The sequence below is a fragment of the Gossypium hirsutum genome, chromosome D01 (assembly GCF_007990345.1).
Source record: "Gossypium hirsutum isolate 1008001.06 chromosome D01, Gossypium_hirsutum_v2.1, whole genome shotgun sequence".
Lineage (NCBI taxonomy): Eukaryota > Viridiplantae > Streptophyta > Magnoliopsida > Malvales > Malvaceae > Gossypium > Gossypium hirsutum.
In genome coordinates, this window is record NC_053437.1 from 2,962,238 (window position 1) to 2,973,116 (window position 10,879).

Here is a 10,879-nt window from a genome sequence, read left to right on the forward strand (position 1 = left end):
TAACGATAGAATGATCATTTTATAACAAAATAATAACATAAATGACTATAATATTTCAAATATAAATGATTAAAATATAATCTAAGATAATAAAACTGACTATTTTTATAATTTATTCATATATTCGAACATAATATAATAATAATATAATTTTAATTTTTTACCTCATAATTATAATATAATTTTAATTTTTACCTCATAATTGTAGCGCATATGATATTATTATAATATGTTTATATCGTATTTAATATTTCCACGCGAACGTTTCTACTCCTAGTGCCTGCTGCCAGCCCCTTTTCCATTTTTCCTGTATTTCACACTACTTTTAATTTCTCACGCGCGATAATAGCGAGTGGAAAAAGAGGAAGATAGGCTATGAAGGCTTCCATTGATTAGGAACCGACTCTTAATAGGGATTGCGTAGAGAATCTGTGTGTTTTACAAATTGAAAAAAGGGTGTAGAAAGAAAGGATATCAGGTTTTTAGTTTATAAGTAAACCCAAGCATCCATTTAACTTTATTACATTTTTTAAATAATAATCAAGTTAAATTATTCAGAAAAGAAAATTGATGGTCTTGCTTTTTTGCCTTCAATGGATTCAAGCATCCGGCGTTAAGTTTGCAAAAGAAAAAAAAAAAAAAAAGAGGCAGTGAGAGGCGCCGAAGAGTGGTGTGTCAAAAGGCCTACACGAAAGGGTCCCCACATTTCACTTTCAGTTCCTCAGTTCTTCCCTGTTTAAATGCAGCTGCAAACCACCTTCACTCTTTGCAAAAATCAAACCTTTTACATTTCTGTAACCCTAAAAGAAGAAAAAGTTAATAGGAACACATACATTGTAATGTGTTAGGCTTTTTTAGCTTGTTTTCCTCTTATATAAAGGTCAAAGGTAATGGAGAACTCAATTGGACAAACAAGCACATAAGCAAAGCCTGTTTGGTTTTTCTTGTCTCTCTCCCCCTTCTTTTATTCTCAAGAATAAAGTGTAGAAGAGAAAAGCATAAGGCAAAAAGGGCATTGCTTTTTTTTTCTTTTTTTTTTGTGTGTGTGTAAAGAACGAGTGTCATTTGTTTTTTTGGCCATGGCAATGGTCTTAAACTCCAAGCTTCCTGTAGTGTTGAATGCTTTGTTGGTTGTTCTGTTAGCAATATCCGGGGTTTGTTTAGTTTCTGGTTCTGTTTCCTATGACCATAAAGCTATCACCATTAATGGGCAAAGAAGGATTCTACTTTCTGGATCTATTCACTACCCAAGAAGCACTCCTGAGGTAATTTCTTTGTTTCATTTTTCTTTTTCTCTCAAATGTACTTATTCGGGTCTCTTTTAATTCACCAAAAGTCAAATTTTTATTACGGCTTTTTTTCCCACGCATTTCATCTTTTGGGTGCCTTTAAAGTTTCCTTCTTTCTGTATGCATAGTTGCATAGCTGTATATCATTCTCTTAATCTATTATGTTCAAGTCTGCTATTTTAATTTTTCCCCTAAATTTTCTTTTGTTTTTCTCTGTAGATGTGGCCAGACCTTATACAGAAGGCTAAAGAAGGAGGGCTGGATGTGATTCAGACATATGTTTTTTGGAATGGACATGAGCCTGCACCTGGCAAAGTAATTAAAGAAAAAAACATGTTCTTGAAAAGAAAGCATTTTTTTTCTTTACAGAGATTGTATTTTTGGTAATGGCATAAGAAATTCTGAATTTTCTTTCTAATTTTGGTTATTGTAGTATTACTTCCAAGGAAACTATGATTTGGTCAAATTTATTAAGCTGGTGCAGCAAGCAGGCCTCTATGTTCATCTCAGGATTGGTCCTTATGTCTGTGCTGAATGGAACTTTGGGTAATGTTAAAAATATATTATTTTCTAATAAATAAAAAGAAATTCAGGATAAAGTGCAGTTCAAGCAATGACTTTTATTTAAAATTTCTCAGGGGTTTTCCTGTTTGGCTGAAGTACATTCCAGGTATCATTTTCAGAACAAACAATGGACCTTTCAAGGTTAGCTTATTTCCACCCATCAATCTGAAGTTCGTTGTATTTATCTAGTAACACAAAATTGATTTTTGGGGAGGAACTAACTTACTCATTAAATTACTACAATGAAGGCTCAAATGCAACGATTTACAAAAAAGATTGTGGATATGATGAAAGCTGAAAGGTTGTATGAGTCTCAAGGGGGTCCTATTATTCTATCTCAGGTAGGCAAATTGGTCCCTATCTGGAAACTGTTGTAAATTTTCTCAGCTCAAGATATGGGACATTAGCCATCCGTTCTTAGTTTAAATGTCAATTCATTGGAATACGATGATGGACTAAAGAATAGTGTCTTTTATAATGTTTGGTTTTGACAGATTGAAAACGAATACGGGCCCATGGAATATGAACTCGGTGCACCTGGTAAAGCTTATAGTTACTGGTCAGCCAAAATGGCTTTGGGACTAGCCACTGGTGTTCCCTGGGTCATGTGCAAGCAAGATGATGCGCCGGACCCTATTGTACGTATGCTATATATTTTATCTTTTAAACCATTTCTTTAACCTTTTCCTTGGCATGTTTCATATTCAGTCCTTATTTACCTTATATTGTGTTCAATCATCTTTAGTGGGGGTTGCTAGTGAACAGTGTGTTGTCTACTTGTTGGTCATGGTAGAAATGAATTATTATTTTTCATTGCACATGGCTCAGATTTTCTCTTTCATAATCCTGTCTGATAAAGTGTCTTTATTTTATTCCTTTTAGACTTTTGGTTTTCATAGTCATCTATTAATGACCATGTTCCGTTCATCAATTATTACTTCACCCATTTGAACTTACATAGTTTGTGGTGTTGATGAAAAATACCTTTGCCTTTTTAATGCTTCGAGATGTCAAAGCTGTGGGGTATTTCTAAGCTGATATCCAATTGCGTAGAAGCACAGGGATAGATGTTTGATTGAACATTTTGACTTATTGGAATAAGCTAGTCTTACCATGTATATGCGCATGGTGAGGTATGCATTTGAATTCTTCATTTTTAGCCTTCTCAACTTTTTGTATTCTTCCTACAGATTAACACCTGCAATGGGTTCTACTGTGACTACTTTTCTCCTAACAAGGCCAACAAACCAAAGATGTGGACTGAAGCCTGGACAGGCTGGTAAGCTCAAGTTTTTGCCCTTTCCGAGAGATGATGTTTTGTGGCTCTTCCATTCAAGTTCAATTAAAAGTTATCTCCTAGCTGATGGTTCTTTTTATTTTATGGTGTAGGTATACTGAGTTTGGAGGGGCAGTTCCTTACAGACCTGCTGAAGACTTGGCATTTTCAGTTGCGAGGTTTATACAAAAAGGAGGATCGTTTGTTAATTATTATATGGTAATCAAAGTTTGTGTGTGTATTTACCAAGATCAATCACTGGAAGAGTGAATCTTATATGTGGCTTTTGTGTTATCAGTATCATGGAGGAACAAATTTTGGCCGAACTGCTGGGGGTCCTTTCATTGCTACTAGCTACGATTATGATGCTCCTCTTGATGAATATGGTATGCAAAAAGTGTAAATGATGGCTTTTTAAAGTCAGCTATCCATCTTCTCGTTCCTATTATCCATTCTATGCTTTTTAGAATTATAATAGGGTGGCTTAAGACTATAAGTATATCTTAAGGATTAGTTCCTTGAGATTGTCTTGAAGGAGAAACATTTCTTTTCATGCAGGACTGAAGAGGCAACCCAAGTGGGGTCATTTGAAAGATTTGCATAGAGCAATAAAGCTTTGTGAACCAGCTTTAGTATATGGAGACCCGACCATGATTCGACTTGGAAATTATCAGGAGGTTAATATGATTCCTATTTCTATGAACCTTAATCCTATGCCTAATTGGTTTGTGCGCAGAACTTAAATATAAATGCCATTCTCCATTCTAAACATACAGGCTCATGTATTCAAATATAAGGCTGGAGGTTGTGCTGCCTTCCTTGCAAATTACAACTCGAGAGATTATGCAACAGTTTCCTTCAGGAACAATCACTACAACCTACCTCCTTGGTCTATCAGCATTCTTCCCGACTGCAAGAATACTGTGTATAACACTGCAAGGGTGAGAATAAAAGATTTTGATGAATTTGAAATCAGTTTTTTCCCTATTTTCAGCAATGCTATGTGTCAAGATTAATTTCTAATTAGGTTGATCAAATTTGATATCATAACATGCTATTTTTGCAATATATCCTCTTGCTTAATGTTGAAGCCTTTGTGTAAAACTAAAACAATAAGACTCCCAGCAAACGTAATTTTAACATTTGTGAGAAACTCTTCCTAATAGATTGGAGCCCAAATTGCTCGGAAGAAAATGGTTCCTGTTCCCATGCATGGAGGACTCTCTTGGCAGGCATACAATGAAGAGACTGCTTCAGATGCTGACAGTTCATTCACAATGGCCGGGTTGTTGGAGCAGATAAATACAACCAGAGATGCAACTGACTATTTGTGGTACACAACAGAGTACGTAGTACATAGCAGAACTTCGTCATCTGTCTTTTTATTACCGGTACTATTTCTTTCTAATGTTCTTTGTGTTATGTTTCCATCCCCAGAGTTAAGATTGACTCCCGTGAAGGATTCTTGAGGAATGGAAAATCTCCTGTTCTTACTGTCTTATCAGCTGGCCATGCTTTGCATGTTTTTGTCAATGGTCAACTATCAGGTGGGCTGACTTGTTGGTTTTAGGTTGCTTTTTGACTACTTCAGATGTCAGCAATATCTTGAAGCTGTAACTATAGTGTTACGTGCTTATAACTTAGGCTTTCCACTTAGGTCAATGTTTTGGAATGTTATCCTTGGGAAAAATGGAAAAGCAGTTTCCAAATCATAATGCTTGGCCATGCAAATTACTGCAAAACATTAAATTTCAATAATCAGTAAACTAAGTTGACAAAGACCATATACATACAGAATTTTAGGTGTCTTCGGTTTATTTTAGATTACTTAATGTAGGTCAATAGTACTATTGTGGTTTGCAGTGCCTACTTGTTAAGGATGGTTAGTATCTTGTCCCCTGATATTTTCTCTTTCCATTTATTTTATTTTTCAGGAAGTTCCTATGGAAGTCTAGAATTCCCCAAACTAACATTCAGCCAAGGTGTTAATTTGAGAGCTGGTATCAATAAAATTTCACTTCTGAGCATTGCTGTTGGTCTCCCGGTATGTTCTTTTTCTCTCTCTCAGCTGACAGCTTCATGCCAATGGATTTTGTTTATGAATTATTAATTTTGTGGTTTTAAATGCAGAATGTTGGTCCACACTTTGAGACATGGAATGCCGGTGTTCTTGGCCCAGTTACACTGAATGGTCTCAATGAGGGAAGGAGAGATCTCTCATGGCAGAAATGGTCTTACAAGGTCTTTTTCTTGTGTATTAGCTTTTATTCTTTGGTTATCCTGGTGTGCTAAATAATCATCTGGTTATTTATCCACTTGCAGATTGGCCTTAAGGGAGAAGCCTTGAATCTTCTTTCGCTAAGTGGTAGTTCATCCGTGGAGTGGGCACAGAGGTCTTTTGTCTCACAAAGACAACCACTGACATGGTACAAAGTACGTATCTCAAAATGAAACTGAACCATATGTTAATATGAATTGTAGAACTCAAAATGCACCTGCATGTCTCCTTTAGTCTGCTTTTTCTGATACTCTTTTTAACTTTGCAGACAACTTTCAATGCTCCAGCTGGAAATTCTCCATTGGCTTTAGATATGGGTAGTATGGGCAAAGGCCAGATTTGGATAAATGGAAAGAGCATTGGACGCCACTGGCCTGCATATAAAGCATCTGGAAATTGTGGTATCTGTAGTTATGCCGGAACATTTAACGAGAAGAAATGTGGAACTAATTGTGGAGGGGCCTCTCAAAGATGGTAAGCTAGAACAAAACCAATCTGCTTTGCTGTTTGTCCGACAATCTAGGAGTTTTCGATAGACTGACTTATGGTTACTAACTTAATATAGGTACCACGTTCCTCGTTCATGGCTCAACCCAACAGGGAATTTGTTGGTTGTGTTTGAGGAATGGGGTGGAGATCCGAATGGAATTACTTTGGTACGCCGAGAAACTGACAGTGTCTGTGCTGATATCTACGAGTGGCAACCGAACCTAATGAATTACCTGATGAAAGCCTCTGGTAAAGTCAACAAACCCCTAAGGCCAAAAGTGCATTTAGAGTGCGATGCTGGGCAAAAAATCTCAGCAGTTAAGTTTGCCAGTTTTGGAACACCAGGAGGAGTCTGTGGAAGCTACCGCGAAGGAAGCTGTCACGCTCACCACTCTTATGATGCTTTTACTAGGGTATGATGCTTTCTTACATTAACGCTTTGCTTTTTGGTTCATTGCTACATGAACATTGACATATGTTTTCGTGCTTTCAGCTTTGTGTTGGACAGAACTTCTGCACAGTGACTGTAGCACCCGAAATGTTTGGAGGAGACCCGTGTCCTAATGTGATGAAGAAACTCTCTGTGGAGGTCATTTGCAGCTGATGAACACATCAGAAACATATGAAAGAAACAAATCATTTTCTCTATATCCAACCCGTCACTCCGTATTCTTGTCTTTCAAGTAAATTAAGATCGCAACCATTTATTTTGGCTTTTACTGGGTGAAGTTGTACAATTATACAACACGCCCCTTGGCAAAAAGCTTATTAGATTGTGAAGTGATTGCAGAATAAGCTCTATGTATATACACAAATACGTATTCCTGCATGATATATAGAAAACCGAAAAAGCAATGGAAATCCGTAGAAGCTGCGCATTGAGACAAAGTACCGAGTCCATGCGCAAAGTGTTCTGTTGTTTAGGATAAGCAGGGAAGCCTCTGGTTTCTGGTAGTAAATGAGTGGATTGTCTTGTAGTCTTATATATTTGAACAATCTGGGAAGCAATCTTATCATTGCTTTGTTCTGGAAGATAATAAAATCATGTCTTTCATGATCTCTGATCTGATAATTTTATTCATACTGCGTATATTAAATGATAAAAAATAATGTGTATAAACCCGGAAAGGATATTCTTTTGATTTTTTTTTAATTCTTGATGTCAAAGAGGTAAAAATAAAATGATATGTTCAAATCTAATTTACCATACTGTAAGTACATCAAATATAAATATTGTTGAGTAATATTTTTTTTCGTGTCGTATTAAGTGAAACGCAAGGGTATTTATGCATGTTCCTATTGCTATTGTTACAACTCACAGTAGGGTCCATTATCTTGTCTTGGTCTTGGGGTCGATGACGTTGATATTCCTTGTCTTTGGTGCAGACATTCCTTGGGCATCCCTTGCCTTATTGGACACGCGTCTGCGGAGCACGCGGTTTTTTTTATCTTGGGACTGACACCTCTAGGGAGTCTCGTACCTGCTAGTCACGAGCAGGGGTCCCTTGTAGGGCTCGTGATCCCTTCTACGGACATAGCTCGCGACCCTGTTCTTGCAAAGCTTACGCGAGCTCTTCTTACAAGCTATCTTTGCGAACATCTAATATCCCAGCGGAGTCCCTAGTGAACTATCTTTACGGTGAACATTCTTCTTCCGAGTTGGGTCTATTCGGGTCAGAGACCCGGGCCTTATTGGGTCATTTGGGCTAACGGTTACCAAATCCTAACAACCCAGTCCCTCCTTAGTAGGCCTAAGGGACGTTATAAAGTGGCGGGCCTTAGGTCCATTTCGAACACAGCTTGTTGGGTACGACGCAAGTCGTGGTGCATAACAGCTGCTGTACGAGCCCATTTTGCCCGGGCCCAGTGCAAAACAAAAACAAAATAAAAATAAAACATAAACCAAATACATTGCAGCCCAAATTTCATATGGCCCAAACTACCCAAAATTAACCCTAAACCCAAAACAAACATAACCCTAGCCCAAGATTAACCCCATTTTCAGCAAACCCTAGTTTGCTTCCCCAAGCTAGCCGTCGCAAGCTTCCATGCGTGGCCCCCTCGTCCACCACGCCCCACGCGTCTGACACTCCCACCTGCTCCACCGTGCCCACCACCTGCAACAAGAACAAACACAACAGCAAAGAAAACATGCGAATGATGGAGGAAGTAATAAACAAAAGGAACAAAACAAATATATTGGCTTTAAAAGCCGAAATCTATCATTGGAACGGGGACGACTTTTGATATTTCAAAGGAGGGGAAAACATATTGTGTTTTGGATGAGGGATTTGAGGGGAAACGGATTGTATTTTGAAAGGGGGGATCGATTGTATTTTAGGGAAACCGGTTGTAAATAGGGGGGATTAGAGAGGAAAAACCGATTGTAAAACGGGAGAGGTTACATAGAGAGAATACAAAAAAGGACTTGAAGGTGATTTTCAGATCGATTTTTTCTTTTTGATTTTTTGGGTTCTCGTTTTCTTTCTTCTTGATCTTTACTTGCTGCACATTTATAACAAAAAGGGAGAGCATTACAAAGCAACAAAAAATAGAAAAAGCAGTGATTTCAAGGTTTTCGCACTCTTTTTTTTCTGTTCTTATTCTTTTTTTACCGTATTTGAATCTACTTGACAAATCTAAAAGAGGAGTTTATTTACCTTTTTGTTGTCGATTTAGTCGACGTTGGCTCCTCCGGCCTGATGGTTGACAGATCCTTGTGGTCTGGCTAAAACCGCGACGGTGGTGGAGGCGTATTATACGCCGGTGAAGCCTAAGAGTCGGCCAAGGTAAAGAATAGGAGAAAAATGGGGGCGGTTAGATATAAGTTTTAGTAAAAATGACAGAGCTAAGTGGTTCTTTTTTGTGTTTTTTAATATTGAAACGGTGGTGTTTAAGGGTGGGGGCCGCGTGTTGATCCATGCCCAGACCCAATTTGTGCATTTATATGTCAAATGGGAAATTTCCACAATTAATCCCTCATTTTGCATCACATTCCAGCAGACCCCATTAGCATCCATGTGTTTTATTTTAATTTTTCCCCAAAAATTTGTACACCATTCCATTTTAGTCCACTCCAAGGTGCAGCGTTTTGGGACCTGGATTATTTCTAGTCCTAGTCCCTATACATTTATATACTTTGCATTTTTTAAAAAAACTATCTTATTTGTAAATTATTCCTTTTATTTTAGGTTTAATTTTAATCTAGCCTTTTATTTGTATAATCTGCTATCTTAAAATACTTTTAATATTTTTGTATATGTTAGTTTTCATTTGTTCAATTATTTTAAGATTTCTTTTATCCTATTATTTTTACATTTTTCACAATATTTTTATATACATATTATTATACATATTATTCTCATTGAGTGTTCAATTTATAATACATATTATCGTGAAGACTCACAATATTTTTGTACATGAGTGGAACCATCTTAATAACTTTAGCTTGTTTTATAAAATCATCATTTTAAAATTCTTTTTGAGCTATTTAGTACTTTCATATAACATCTTGTTTAAATATTTATATATATATTACTTGTTTCAAATTTATTTTTCATCTGTTATTATTTTAAACCTTTTACTATTTATTTTAAATTGCTTTATAAATCATTTATTTTACTTGGTTCTATGTATCATTTTTGTTGTTTTGTACATTGATGATTTTAAATCGTTTCATGCTATTTATTTTAAATTGCTTCTTGTAATATTTATCTCAAACGTGTTTTTACATATATTACTCATCTAAAATTAGCTCGTTATTCATTTTTTATTTATTTTAATTTGCTTTGTATATTATTTGTTTTAAATCGTTTTTACCTCATTCATTTTAATTTGTTTCATACTAGTTACTTCAAGTTGTTTCATATATTATTTTGTTTCATTTCTTTATCATTAATATTGATGCCAATATAATATGTGTTGTATGGTTATTATCATTAGGTACGTTGTAGTTCGTTTACTCATATTGTCATGTTATTGTGATTTATTGTGGTAGTATTTTATTTGCCAATTATTATGCCACGTTTATATCATCATTTTTCCTCGTTTCATTCAAATCACATCGTGCATTAAAGCTCGAATGCATACATTTAATGTAGATTGTTTTACCTTATTCCGAACAAATCAAATACACATCGTTTTGAATTTCATACTTGTTATTCTTTCATAAAAGAAAATTCTCTAATAAATGCAATATTCTGCGTTCGGGAAATTTGAGAGATCGTGCCCTAACTTACTGGGTTTCGATTTTTCTCGTTTAACCTAAATAACGGCATAGTCTTTTAAATCATAATACGAGTGTTAAATAAAATGCTTACTCTCTGAGATTTGAGGTGTTGTGTCCTAACTCACCGGATATGACATCTTATTACCTCGAGATAAGATTTTTTGCAAATAAGGCAATATTTCGTGTTTGGAAAATCAAGAAAATGTGCCCTAACGTGCTGGGTTTCGATTTCTCGTTCAACTAAATAGCCAAATATCCTCTTAAAGCTTCAAAGTATGACTTCAATAAGCTATAAAGTGATCTTGGTTTCGATGGTATAGAGTATCGTGTCCTAACGTGCTGGATGTGATATTCCTTCGGAACAAGAGAATCTTATATTTCAATTCACGTTATCAGAGTTTCTTTTAAGGATCGTATTTTTTTAAAAACTCTTCAAATTTTCAATTTTCGACACTAAGACAATGATTAATCAACTAGGTACCAATTTTGGGCGTATCGAGGGTGCTAATCCTTCTTCGTGCGTAACCGACTCCCGAACCCTTTTTTTTTCTGAATTTCGTAGACCAAAATCGTTATTTCAATAAAAATTAAATCGTTTATTAAAAACAGCCACTCTTCGAGGTGACCCGATCACACCTCATCAAAAAAGATTGGTGGCGACTCCCATTTTTCGTTTTATTTTAAAAATCCAAGTTGACCCCGTTTTCCATCAAAAAAATGGTGTCAACAGCTTGGCGACTCCACTGGGGACTTTA

General features: G+C 36.1%; 1 protein-coding gene across 1 annotated transcript; it reads left to right on the forward strand.

Annotated features, from left to right (window-relative positions):
- Nucleotides 1-425: 425 nt before the first annotated feature.
- LOC107897410 (beta-galactosidase 1) lies at nt 426-6,953 on the forward strand. The gene is made up of 19 exons (XM_016822862.2): nt 426-1,265; nt 1,509-1,604; nt 1,723-1,835; nt 1,928-1,994; nt 2,102-2,194; nt 2,348-2,491; nt 3,044-3,132; nt 3,243-3,348; nt 3,428-3,515; nt 3,688-3,806; nt 3,906-4,070; nt 4,296-4,474; nt 4,567-4,676; nt 5,064-5,173; nt 5,260-5,370; nt 5,452-5,562; nt 5,676-5,881; nt 5,973-6,309; nt 6,390-6,953. Exons 1-19 carry the CDS (start codon nt 1,080-1,082, stop codon nt 6,498-6,500), a joined length of 2,541 nt encoding a protein of 846 aa, XP_016678351.2. The 5' UTR covers nt 426-1,079; the 3' UTR covers nt 6,501-6,953.
- Nucleotides 6,954-10,879: the final 3,926 nt, after the last annotated feature.

Coding starts and splice junctions, on each gene's coding strand:
- LOC107897410 (XM_016822862.2), top strand. CDS start 1,080: ATGGCAATGGTCTTAAACTCCAAGCTTCCTGTAGTGTTGAATGCTTTG. Junction 1,836..1,927: donor TGTGCTGAATGGAACTTTGG/GTAATGTTAAAA, acceptor AAAATTTCTCAG/GGGTTTTCCTGTTTGGCTGA. Junction 1,995..2,101: donor CAAACAATGGACCTTTCAAG/GTTAGCTTATTT, acceptor ACTACAATGAAG/GCTCAAATGCAACGATTTAC.